We start from the raw sequence: 14,260 nt of genomic DNA, 5'->3' as shown, positions 1-14,260 counted from the left end.
TTTTAAAATAATTACAATTATGGTTCACATTATTTTTTCCTGATGATTCTGGTATTTCCTTTTTTCCCCCTCATTTGATATGTGTGTGTGTGTGTGTGTGTGTGTGTGTATGAAGGCAGCGGTTTATTGTCTATTGAAATATAATTGGAAAATCAATCTATACCGGGTTATTCATCCTGGACATTTTGAATTAAATCTCAAAAACTTTGAACTTCTATGCTAAGAAGTTGAAGAATGAATTCATCTATCTGGGCCTGTAATGTTTACTTTAATTATCTAAGTGTTTGTTATTAGTTACAGTATTTAGCTAATATACCATAAGTCTCCCAAGTTTGAAAAATTTCAGCTTGCAGTTTTAGCAAATATTTAGCAAATATTTTACCACCTTACAGTTATTTCACCTGTCCATATATTCAAAGAAATTTTTTGCTTTACATATTTTCTTCTCCATTTTACAACTACATCTGGCCTGGGAGAAATAAGATCAATAAAATGACACACAATTCCTTTCCTTCTATCCCTGTATTTATTATCAAAGTTAGGCCCCTATGCAGATGCCTCTGCTCTATCATTCTTTTCCTACATTCGTTAGTTTAGACAGTAGCATAATAAGACTTTTCAAAAATTCAAAAAAAGTAAAAGCTAAAGTTTCAGTTTAAAATATCTTTGTTTGGGAGAACCTGGGTGGCTCAGTCAGTTAAGCCTCTAACTCTTGATTTTGGCTCATGTGTGATCTCAGGGTTGTGAGATCCAGTCCTCTGTCAGGCTCTGTGCTCAGCAGGGAGTCTGCTTCCCCCTCCACCCCACTCTCTCTGACCCTTCCCCTGCTCAAGCTCTCTCTCTCTCTCTCTCTCTCTCTCTCTAAAATAAACAAATAGGGACACCTGGGTGGCTCAGTCTGTTAAGCATCTGCCTTCAGCTCAGGTCATGTTCTCAGAGGCCTGGGATCAAGTTCCATTTCTGGCTCCTTGCTCAGCGGGGAGCCTGCTTCTCCCTCTCCCTCTGCCTGTCACTCCCTCTGCTTATGCTCTTCTCTCACACAAATTAATAAATAAAATATTTAAAAAGAAATAAATAATAAATAAAATAAAATAAGTAAATCTTTAAAAATATATATCTTTGTTTGAATAGGTCATCTTTATTAGAGAAAATATTGCCCAAATGTCTAGCCCTTGAATTGTCTCTTAGTGCTTCATAAGTATCAATCCCCAAGGACATGTTTTTATCTCTTACACAGATTAAGCATTGGAGACCTTGTTATTCTAATTACAAGTCTATCCTAAAAATAAGAGATAATGATACAAGAGGAATGAAGGAAGGAAGGAAGGTAATACTGAGGGAGCATGGAAGGGAGAAAGGAGAGAAAAAGCATATATAGCATAAAAAGAAATTTTTCCTTACCTGCCAGTCCATTAGGAATCCATGGTGATTGATCCTTGGTGAATGAATGCATGAAAATTTAGAGTCCATGAATTACAGCACTTTGAATAGTGGCTACTACAATATCTGATAAGCAAGGTCTCTAGTGACAGCTAGTGACCTCAGTGAGGTCTCTATTGAAGAAGCCACCAGGTACAAATATTAAAAATAGTAATTTACATATTATACTCTCATATCTATAAAACAATTCTGTTTCTTCTTGTAAAAACTGATCAAATGGTGTGAAAGTGTTTCTGAAATTTCGAGATAAATCTTCACCATCTCTCCCCTCCAACTTTATGGCTCTGAGTTTCTTTTCTACTTTTCTTGGTCCAGTGCCAATATTGGACACATTGCTTGTAATATCTACATTTCAATCCAGTTATGAAAACAACAACAAAACAACCTTGCTGATCCTGCCCCCAGACATTCATTTGAAAAATAGATCATTGTTTATCAACTGGCAAGCAATAGCATTACACACTTGAGCAAAGGCAGTTCCTTCCCTCAAGAAACTAATAATCTAGTGGAAGAGATTATTTAAAAAGCCTCAAAATAATCACAACTCTTTAATTTCTTTTAACACAACATAGGCCTGATTACTTTGTGCACACCAATTACAGACATAAATCAGGAAGGAAATATCAAACATTTCCAAGAGCAAAAAACTCCCATTCTCATATTACATGTCTTTAGTTTCTATACATATTACCTCAATCTGCTGTGCTTTATAAAGATAGTTAACATCTCAACTTTGTTTCTTTAAAAACAGGTACCTGCAAACTGGGCCTTTGGATCCACATAAGTCTTAGTAAAGATTTCTGCTTACTGTGGATACCTCTTCACCTTGTTTTTTAATCTTCAAAATTTTTATTTGTTTTATTGTGGTAAAATATACATAACAAAATTGATCATTTTAACCATTTTTAAGTGTACAATTAGGTATGCATTAAGTACAATTGTGCAAACATCACAACTATCAATTCCAGAACTTTTCATTGTCCCCTAACAAATACTCTATAACTTCCCCTTTCCCCCTTTCTACCATGTATTTTAGAATTACTATGGAATGAATAATTATTCATCGTTCAAGAAATATCTGTTAAGAATATACAAGGTACAGGGGCGCCTGGGTGGCTCAGTGGGTTGGAGCCTCTGCCTTCGGCTCTGGTCGTGATCCCAGGGTGCTGGGATCGAGCCCCGCATCAGGCTCTCTGCTCAGGAGGGAACCTGCTTCCCCCTCTCTCTCTATTTGCCTCTCTGCCGGCTTGTGATCTCTGTCTGTCAAATAAATAAATAAAATCTTAAAAAAAAAGAAAATACAAGGTATTGAAAACCCAATTATCCTTGACCTCAAGTAACTTATAAAGCGGTCAAGAGAAATGAACAAATGTAACACATTGTGATACACGCAACTAAAGGGAAGTAGTGGGTGCTTTGCAAATATATAGTGGAGCATCCAACCTAGGCCTTGACAGACATAAGGAAGGCACCCAAGCTGAAAGGGACATCTAAGTGGAGATCTGAAGGTTCTCAGGCAGATCACAGATCGTCTGCTCAAATAATTGGAGGGAATGTAGAAGAGAAGGACTGGAGAGTTTTCCAACCAGAAGGAACTGTATAAATGAAGCTCAGAAGAGAATGCAGTATGACCATAGTACAAGAGGGGAGCAGAGTCAGGAAAGAATGCTAGGAGATTAACAGAGACAAAAGTACTGAAGAGCCCAATAAACTATCTTAAGGATTTTGAATTTAATCTGAACATTAATATCAGTGTTTTTGTACTTTGTAAAGAAGGATCACTGATTACACTGGGAAGAAAGGGTGAAAAGAGACAACCTGGGAAGCAGGAACACCACTTAGAAAGCTATTGTATGAATGTAGGCCAGATGTGAGGATAGGCTGGAGAATACAATACTAATGCAAAGGGAAAGAAAAAAGTGAAAGGTCTAGATATTTACAAGACAAACTGATTATTGTAAAGAAGAGGGAGGAATAAGTGATACTTCCAAGTTTCTGGCTTGGACAAAAGATGCATGATTATTGCGGACTGCTGAAGAAGCCATGATAAATTCACACCAGCCTGAAATGTAAAGTGGGAGGGAGGCTGATGCGGGGCTTGATCCCAGGATTCTGGGATCATGACCTGAGCCGAAAGCAGACCCTTAACTGACCGAGACACCCAAGCACTTCCCACAGTAGGTATTTCTTAACTGATCTAACATATACCTACATGGCATTTATCATGCGCCAAGGACTTCCCTAAGAAATTTAAAATATTAACTAATCAATCTTCATTACAATCCCATGAAGTAGATATTACTTTATAACTCTAGCATCTATGCCCTCCTGTTTCTCCTCCCCAATATCAATCACAGTCCATTTGCCAATGAAAACTAGCCTGTATGTGCTAGGTTTCAAATGCATAATAAAGGGTATAATCTGTTGAATTCACTTAATTCTACCATTAACATTACTGTAGTTCTCTTCCATGATTACTGCATTAAACTGAAATTTCATTCATTCTTCCAGTGCAATTTTCTGACTCTTGGCTAGGCCATAGCCACCACTGTCTATATGTGGGATTTGAACTAAGTACACAGATCACAAACATTATGGCATGTTCAATTCACATGATACTTTAGGTAAAATGACTGGAACTTACATGTTTATAATAATGTGAAGAAATATAAGATGGACCCCTTTAAAGTAGTTTTCAAAGGAACATGTAAATTCCACATGTCCAAACCTTTCTTTCCAAGCCAAGATCACTCTCGTGAGCTCCAAAGCCCTACATAGACAAATTGCTCACTTTAGTCGCTGGCACATAGATATCCCAGACACTTCAATTTCAACACTATTAGAGAATGAAGTCACTATTCTCCTCTGCTTTTTGTATCTCTTTTCCATTAATGAATGGCAACCAGAAGACTGTGAGGCCCCCTGAACTCCCCTCTCACCTCACCTGCCCCACCTGTTCTACTAAGTCACAAATCCTACAGATCTGTTAAGCGGCATGACTGCTATAACAAATATGGGCACATGGTCTTCCCGATCCTGTTTTAATTCCCTCCGATCAATTCTCCACACTGCTGTGAAAATCATCTCTCAGAAACACAAAACAGATCCCTTCATTTCTCTGATGAGAGCTTTTCAATGGCTTTCTATCAATTCCAGGATAAATCCAAACTTTGGATGAGGTCCTTCAGAAGTAAGCCTGTTTTCCTCTCCAGCCATTGCCTGGACTCTCTATAGCCCTATTATCCCAAGAGGCTCCTGCCTTATCTAAACATTCACCTTTTCTATCAAGCACCACCTTTCCTCTTGCCTCTGTGCCTTTGCACATAATGTTCCCTCCACCTGAATACGGTTTTCTTCATCTAGCTAACTCCTACAAAATTCAGCCAGATAATACGTCCTTCAGGAAGTCTCCCATGAAAGTACCCCTCCAAAGCTTGAGTTAGGCACCCTTCATGTGTGCTCCATATGTCTATGCAATAGACACTTATCAAACAGTATTTATATATCGCTCCTTCAGCAAATAAGCTCCTTAAGGAAGCTTAAGAAGTCTATGCCTTCTATTTTTGCACAATCAGCATCTAAGTATCCATCTGGCCCTTGGACCCTCAATAAATGTTGAATGGTAAATGAGCAAATTGTGAAATTTGATGTGCAATTTTCTCTTTTTAGGCAAATTTTAGTTAAAATAAAAACAAAATGAGCTTCTGTTTGGGGTCACTTTTTAAAAGTTCTGGAATTAGTGGTACTGGCTGCATAACATTAGGAATGTAATTTATACCACTGAATTACACACTTAAAAACAGCTAAAATGGCAAATATTGTTAAATTTTATCACAATTTTAAGAAATTAACAATGTATTGGGGTGCCTGGCTGGCTCAGTGAAAACAGCCTGTGGCTCTTGATCCCAGGGTCATGAGTTCAAGCTCCATGGTGGGTGTAGAGTTACTTAAATTTTTTTAAAAAGTATTAAAAAATCAACAATGTACCAAAAACCACTGAATTTTGCACTTAAATGTGTGAATTGTATGGTGTGAATTATACCTCAATAAGGTGATTTTTAAGAAACTTTTTAAAAATAAAAAAATAACAAAATAACAATGGTTAATATATGCTCATGTTTCTTTTTTTGGTATATGAGTCATTTAAACTGACCCTTTACCTCATAGTACCCCCAAATAGATACAATTGTATCTTAATTAGAAGTTTTCTAGAGACCTACAAATATTGAATTAGTCCTGTCTTCTTTTGTCAATGTGACTTCTCTTTGATGATTTATACATATAATACCCACCTGCCTGCAGAAAATTGGAATGTTCATGAATGGGGTAAGTAGAGAATAAATATGGCAATTATAAAAGGATTGTCTGCTCCAAGAGTTTTCATGGTTAACGTTTAAAGTGGTCACTTTTGGAAGGTAATCAAATTCTTTCTTCACATAAAATATTTTATTCATACTCTACTTACTCTAAAAATTTTTGAGATCGTTTTCTCTAAAAGATATATATACAAAGATATAACCATGTAGTAGGAGCTCCTGGGTGGCTCAGTCTGTCGAGGGTCTGCTTTAAGTTCAGGTCATGATCCCAAGGTCCTGGGGTTGAGCCCCTCATCAGGCTCCCTGCTCATGGAGGCATCTGCTTCTCCCTCTCCCACTCCCCTTCCTTGTGCTCCCTCTCTTTCTCTCTGTCAAATAAATAAATAAAATCTTTAAAAAAAAAAAAAAAAGAAGAAGAAGAAGATACCTATTCTACCTATCTGAGCTGTTATAAGAATATGATTTTTTTTTAAAGATTTTATCTATGTATTTGACAGACAGAAATCACAAGTAGGCAGAGAGGCAGGCAGAGAGAGAGAGATGCGAAGCAGGAGAGCCGGATGCGGGGCTCGATCCCAGGACTCCAGGATCATGACCTGAGCTGAAGGCAGGGGCTTTAGCCCACTGAGCCACCCAGGTGCCCCTAAGAATCTGATTTTTTAAGACATGTGAAAATACTTAGAAAAGTAATTATTTCTGGGGCACCTGGCTGGCTCAGTTGGTAGAGCATGTGACTCTTGATCTCACGGCTGTTAGTTTGAGCCCCATGTTGGGGATAGAGATTACTTTAAAAAAAATTAAATATTAAAAAATAATAATTACTCCTTCTTTCATTCTATTTAAATATGTTGAATAGCTGCTCTATACTAAGCATTCTGCTAGGCATGGGATTTACAGTTTGTGGAGTAAACAGAAACTAAATCATGACAACTGTAATGAGTATCATGAAAGAGAAATATTAGGAGCAAGGAAAGCATAAATCAAGAGACTTAACTTAATGAGAGGGCTCAAGGAAGGTTTCCCTGAGGAATCAACATTTAAACAGAGCCATAAAGAATGAGTAGAAATTAATTAGGCAAAGAAAGAAGTACAAGAAAAGGTTCTAGTCAGAGGAGCAAAAGCCATGAAAAAACATTGAAACGTGAAGAGGAGTTCGGAAGTAAATTTAAATAACTTTTCAAAAACATTAAATTATCACATTAAAATATAACCCACACAAACTTGCCATTTCTAAGTCCCACTCTTATAGGGTCATCCATAGCTTAGATTTTTCTTTTTTAATCATCATGTTTTTCCCTAAGAAAACAAGAACATCCTAGCCCTGGCTATATTATAAATGTCCATGTAGGAACAACGATTTGGAACACAGAATAAAATTTTGAATGATCTTGTTTTTAGGACATATTATTAGGTGCATACAAGTTCAGAATTTTTATAGTTCCCTCAAATATCTTCCGCTGAAGCATATGTAAAACAAACAAAATATAAAACCCACTATCCCTATCTTTAAAAAAAGATCAGTACTTTAATTATCATGCATTCACAAGTTCAAGATTCCTTTAATATTCATGAAATTTAAATAGCATAATTGGTTAAGTTTTTTTGAAGTTGCTCTACTAATTATCTTTTCAGTTTCAATATCCCTTGGAACAGTGGGGTTTTGTGAGAGAATCATGGTACTTGTATCTACCAGGCTATGTTTTTAAATATATTATAAATGCTTACCACAGACTTTTCCTTCTCAGCAAACTGAGGTGCTAAATCATTAATCTGAACACTTTCACCCTGCCCCAGACACATGTAACTTAAGATAATTTTGTGTCAGTGTATATTATTTTCTTGAATTGTAAACTCATTAAATTGCCTAAATCTGCAAATTAGCTTCATAAAGATGCATATTTAAAGGGTTATACAGTTTTCTCTATCCCTACTATTCTAGCGCTTAGCCATGTTTTTTGTTCTGCTATAGGTTTTATGTTAACTATTACAAAGTGTTAATTTAAATTTTACCCCCATTTTTTTTTTCACACAAACATCTGCTTCAGAAAGTTCATTTTATAGCATGTTTATAGCTAAATAGTTTAAAAACAAATTTCTTGGACTTTTTATATTAGCTTATTATAAAAGATTTTCTAAACAACCTCGGAGAGCTTGATTGTCACAAAACATATTACTTACATTTTATAACTAAACAACACCTCCATTTGCTGAAATTCTACAATGGTAGAAGCAATAACGTATTATCTCTACTATTTATAATGTGTTAAATGTATTACTGATTATTGAAAGAGGGAACGTATCAAAATTCATTTTTAAATAGCTGCGAGATGTAATGGTTCAAGAGTACAGGGTTGGAGGGTGCATAAAGAGATTTTATAACAAACACTAAACTTTTTAATTCCTGTACATATTTGATTTAGAAGGAGTAAAACCTCAATAAGAAACAAATAACTCTAGGTTATAGACACATTGTACACTGTTCTTTCTAGTAACAATTCTGGCTAGAAATCAAACTTCTTTTTGTCCAAATACTCTAAAGACGATATCATGCAATGCTTTGCTTGCTTTAGTAATTACTTTGGGGATATGTAATAAAGCAAATATTCTTATTAGCACATCAAAAATATAATGGACAAGATCAGAGATTTAAAATGAAATAAAACTCCATTGATAATTTTCACCTTTGAGGTTCCTTTCACAGTGAGTGACTTAAAAAATTCTTAACAAGTGAATTACTGATTTATCATGATGCCTATATGGAAAATGTTTTCCCCCTGATCTTGGATCCATGATACATATTTATGTAAGCAGTTTATTAGGGGAGATAATTGAGAAAACAAAACAAAACCTTCCCAGGTATGCAGAGTATGTCAAAGTCAGAAATAAAATGCATTGGTATTTTATGTTATCAAAATGAAGTCACCTGACTGAAAAAAAAAACTTGATCATAACATATGTGATGCATACATATTATGGCTCATTCAAAAGTGTTTTTAAATCCATGTTGATTTTTTTTTTTTTTTTAGGAACAAACCATTTCAATAGTTTATAGGCTATTAAGTTTTCATAACAAAGCTGAGGGATTATTCTAATCAAAAGAATACATCGCAATATTCATTAGCTATATCTATTTAAAATTATTAAAGGAGTGCTTAAATCAAATCTAGATAACATGAAATATGCTGAAATAAATTCCTCAAGAAAAGAAAAATCTTAGCATTCCGTCAACATTGGTCAAGTACAGACAACTTCAAAACATTGTTATATTCCTTTTGTATTCAATTCCTTCATAAACCAGACCATAAGTGGAAATAGGTGGCTATTTAAGATGTCACATGTAGGTCCCTTATACTTTGGTGATCACTTAGCCTAATGATTTGGATTGATTAAATTCCACAATACATTCTACCTTGTACACTTACAGGAAGAGATAACCTGTCACCATTATGCTAAAATGTGATATTCTGTATCTTAAGTGTTACTTATACCTCCATACTGCAGTATCAAATTTTTTTAAAATGTCAATCATTTCCCTTTTTTAAAAAAGATTTTATTTATTTGAGAGAGAAAGAGAACAAGTAGGGGAGAGGGGCAGAAGGAGAGAGAGAGGCAGACTCCACACTGAACTAGGAGCCCAATGCAGGGCTTGATCCCAGGACCCTGGGATCATGACCTGAGCCAAAAGCACTGGGCAACTGAACCACCAAGGCACCCCTCATTTTCCCCTTTTAAAAAATGTTTTAGGGATGACTGGGTGGCTCAGTCAGTTAAGCGGTTGCCTTCAGCTCAGGTTATGATCCTAGGGTCCTGGGATTGAGTCAGGCATCGGGCTCCTCGCTCAGCGGGGAGCCTGCTTCTCCCTCTGCCTGCTCTGCCTGCTGTTCCCCCTGCTTGTGCACACTCTCTCTCCTTCTCTCTCTGTTAAATAAATAAATAAAATCTTTAAAAAAGTTTTACTTTAGCTGTTTACCTATAGTCCAGAAATTAAATATTTGTAAAAAATAAGTGTCCATTCACAAAAGCCATTGACAAGTAGGACTGAGTGGGGGGAAGAACTAAAAATTAAGTGAATTTTAAAAATGTAATATGCTCTAATAAATTTATATTTGCTCTAATAAACTTATACATATGAAACACTGTGTCCAGCACTGTTCTGGGTAGCTTGGGGAGTATATATCCATGCACGTAAGCACATACATACATGCAGAAGAAAGGTAATTAGTCCACATGAAACAACTGCAGAACAAAAGATGATCAACTTGTAATTTCCAAAAGGAGAATAAATTAGTGGTTGTCCAGGGTTAGGGACAAGAGGAAGGTAGGTGTGGTTATAAAAGGACAATAAAAGTGATCCTTGCAGTAATGAAAGTGTTGTGTATCTTAACTATAGTGATGGTAGATACACACAGGATAAAACTGTATAGAACTAAACATACACAACAGATAAGTACAAGCAGAACTGGGGAAACCTGAATAAAATGAATGGATTTTTATCAGTGTCAATATCCTGGTTGTGATATCATGCCACAGTTTTGAGGTACAGAGGAATCTCTGTATTATTTCTTCCAACTCATGTAAATCTATAATTATCTCAAAATAAGTTTTAAAACACAATTATCAAATATACTTTCTATAAATACACTCCCCTCCAAGAGAAACATACAAAGAATAAACACCAAAATCCCTCTCAGCAACACAAAAAATTATCATTTAGGTATCATTCTTCAAAGAAACCAGAGTAAACATTATTTCTAAACATTCTTGCCCTGTCAATATGTCCTTAAATTTCTTTTAATTCCGTGTTAATTTAAATGAGTTTTAAAGATTACAAACTATAAATTGAACATTTCTTATGACACAGTAGTGATAAAATGCTGCCTTACTTTGAGTTCAGATGGCGGTGGAATCCTCCTTAATCCCCCATTATCTTCTCCATCTGTTTATGTTAATTGATAAGAAGCAAATCACACACTCTCTCTTCCTCTTTCTAGAGTATGCATGATTTCGGACTGAGGAGGGGGAATGACAGCACCACAAGGACTTCTAAAGGCTAGCACTTTACCTACTTTGAATGTCTTAGAAATTATTCAAGCAAATCTTTGCCCTTTCACTAATGCAAGGCGAGAAATAATGTGTCAACCGCTCTGGAATTCCTTTGGAGTGAGGAAGTCGAAGGTGATCAAAGGCAGGGTGACAAGCAAGGGCACCCGGATAAAATGGGTCTGATTAAGGTAGATTCCCATTCACGTAAAATGACTTCCAGGCAATTCTTCTGGCCTTAACTTTCAACTTGACACTTGCCTGGTTGCGGTAAAGATGGAAATAGGGATGTCGGGCCCCTCTCACACCAATCTGGAAACTTCACCCTCTTGGCCTCACACCCAAAAAGACCCGCTAAAAAGGATGATTGCTTCCGCTGTCTCCTTGGCGGATTGGAAGAACTTAGGGACGCCGTCCTGCCGACGCCACCCTGCCCCTCTCCAGAAGCTCAGTCGGCGGGGGAGCGGGGCCACAGCGAGCCGGGGCAAGGCCGGGCTGTGGGGAAGGAGGTAAGGGGCGAGACGGCTGAGCACCCGGGGTGGCTAGGAGCCCGAGATGCAAGACGAGGCAGGGCAGGGCCGGGGGTGCGGAGCGACGGGCCAAGCGGCGCGAGGGGCCCTGAGCGACGCGGAATCGGCGCGGACTCACCCGCGTTCTGCAGCGTCTCGATGTTTTGGGGTCTGGTTGCCAGCTCCGCCACCATCTGCACGAACTGCGTCCGGGCTTTCTGGTACTGCTCGAACACTGCGGACGAGACACGCGGAGGAGCAGGCGGCCCGGTGCCCCCAAGGCTCCCGCCGCCAGCCCGTCGGGGCGCCGCCCGCCCCGGGCCTCACCTTGCAACACCTGCCTCTGACTCATGACGCCGGCAGCTCTCGGCCCGCGACCAGCTCGGCGCCGACGCCGCCCGTCCGCTCCCGGCCTGCGAGAACGCCGAGGGGGCGACCGCGGCGACGACTCGGCCTCCGACGGGAGCCGTTTCTCTCTGTGTACCCGCGTCTCCCGGGCAACCGACCGGAACCGGAACGCGACCGTCTCGCGGCAACGGCCAGTCCCGGGCGTGACGTCACGGCCGCGGCACCGGGCGTCGGGCGAAGGCGGCCAGCCCCGGGGGATCTCCGCCCGCAGGGGCTCCCGGGGCGCGCCACGGTCGCCGGGCCGCCGCGAGAATCGGGCGCCGTCGGTCCTGCCGGGCATACAGGCGCCCGCCGGGAGCCTAGGGCCCTTTGCAAACCGAGCCCGCACCCGCGAAGTCTCCGGACGGCGCCGTGGACTCGGTCCCGGCGAGGGGGAGCTCCTGCTCACCCCCGGAGAGACCCATTAAAGCGTGACGAGGCTAGCAAACGACGTCAGTGGACTCGTCTTGGCTTAGACGGTCGAGAGACATCTCCATAGCACATGGTGTGATCTGAGAGTATGCACTGTCAATGTCGTCAATGCCGAACGGGTTTCCCCTTTAATCCAGCTGTCATAGACCAGACAGTTCTGGTTTCAGGATTCCTGGAGGGTGAAGACAACTATACTCCTAACTCAGGCATATTGCTTTAAAAGGAATTTAATAAGCACTCCTAGAGATTCAATGAGAAAAGTAGACGGGGAACAATATGGTAAATGTCCTATCTTCCGTGACTTTGTTCTACCTAACCACCAACTTTGCTTGTTTCCTCACTTCTGTGATTTTTAAACATTTGTCCTTGTCTTTTAAACTTAAGCTTCATTTTGTTGCTAAATGACATTTCCAAAAGAAAGGGGGAGAGAATCTTTACCTAGAAAGTTTTGATTCACATTATCTTAACCAGACTTCCCTAGCTTGTAAGTTTAAATTTTTACCCAGAGTCTTTTAACAGAAATTAAGTACTTAGTCTATCACCGGTTTCTAGCTTGCCTGAAAACTATACAAATGTTTCAATGACAGGTGTCAACTTTAAGTGTTTCTCCATCAGAACCTGCAATTCCACCAGGTGTCAAGGGAATAGATAGCCACAGCTGCTGCTGAGTAGTGCCAATACAAGAAAGAAACCTTGATATCCCTTCTTCAGTAGAAGGGAGTATGCAAAGTTAGCTGGTTCTCATATTTGGGGTGAGTCCTATGTAATAATCTTTTAAGCTCTCACTCTGACTTGAGCTCTCTGATGAAATCCTGATATTTGATGGAGCCCCAGATAGTTGGGGAATGGACCAGCAATAAAATAGGGGAGTAAGTGTGTTCAGTCAGGTCCCTGCTACCCCTCAGAACAGGTGCATGTCTTCTGCTCCACAGTTCAGAAGCCAGTAATACTCACAATTCCTTTCCCTAACTCCACAAAGTCATAAGTTTCACACAATGATCTCCACATTTCTCTAAGGAAACGGGTCTTTTAAAATTAAAGTTATTGTATGTTCCCATTTAGAGATGTGGGGGAAAACAGAGCAAATAATTAAGGTGGCAAATAAAACCTTCATTGTAATTTTGTTTTCAGTTCCTTGTTGAATAATTTTTTAAAAATCCCCTTAAAACTAAGAGGTTCCATATTTGGTTTCAGTCCTTGAACAATTCACACTCCAAGTTACCCAAGCTGTCATTTTTAGTAATTGCTTTACTATGATTTTCTACTTTAAAAGTGTTGAGATAGGAGCTTAATAGTGGAAGGGATGTCTAAACCTATAAACATATTACTTATACAGGTCTACTTATGGAATGCTGCAAAGTTTAAAAACAAGTTCTAATGGTATATAAACTATTTTTAACAATAGATTCTGAATATCTATCATTAACAATGTCTGTGGGTTAAATTGTATTGTTCCTGATAAAGCATAATATAGGATTCCTACTTTATAGCTGAAATTGGACACATTAAAGGAGCTAGATCTTTGCTCTTTATTCTAGCTTTTTTGGGAAAAAAAGTCTTTAAAATTAAATAGAAAAATGCAACAGGATGATTATAATACATATAATGAATTATCTTTATCAGCAATTCAAATATAAAAAAATGGCAGATTACTTTTACTGACAAGAAAGCCAATCTATATTTTCTGACCCACTTTTCAACTTACTAACTTCAAAGTAAAATATCATTCTGTTTTACAAAGTTAATTGAATGCCCCATAATCACATACACAACTGTAACAAGTAGTGAGAAAGAAAACTGTTCAAAGGGATATTTCAGGGTTCTTTTTAAAGTGCTATTTAAGATTACTATTCTTAAAGTACCAGCTAACTTTAAATACAGATATACAATGTACTTGACCTATTAAAATATACATTTGATTGAGGATGAAACACATTATCTGAACAAATTGCAAAAGTGTTTCTATAAAAGATTTGTTTGGAAGACTTTGGCTCCTTTTGTAGAAAGCTAACCATGTGTAACTTTAAAATCACTTTTGCATTTAATTTTTTTACTTATGAAAATTAGACTTAAAAAAGACATTTATAAAGCCAGTTTAAATATCCTGTTCTACTTCTCTAAAAATCTGGTTTGGGA

General features: G+C 38.4%; 1 protein-coding gene across 1 annotated transcript in view; it reads right to left on the bottom strand.

The window, feature by feature from the left end:
- The window catches only part of SPAG6 (sperm associated antigen 6), a 59,462-nt gene extending 47,677 nt beyond the window's left edge, over positions 1–11,785 (bottom strand). The window contains exons 1-2 of the mRNA XM_080812402.1: positions 11,633–11,785; positions 11,445–11,540 (exon numbers count right to left, since the gene is read on the bottom strand). Of these exons, the coding sequence (XP_080668528.1) occupies positions 11,445–11,540; positions 11,633–11,657 (121 nt within the window). The 5' untranslated portion in view covers positions 11,658–11,785. The remainder of the gene's footprint in view (positions 1–11,444; positions 11,541–11,632) is intronic.
- Between the last annotated feature and the right edge of the window lie 2,475 nt (positions 11,786–14,260).

The sequence above is a fragment of the Martes martes genome, assembly GCF_963455335.1.
Source record: "Martes martes genome assembly, chromosome: 8".
Taxonomy (NCBI): Eukaryota; Metazoa; Chordata; class Mammalia; order Carnivora; family Mustelidae; genus Martes; species Martes martes.
This window is presented reverse-complemented; position numbering and strand designations above follow the sequence as displayed.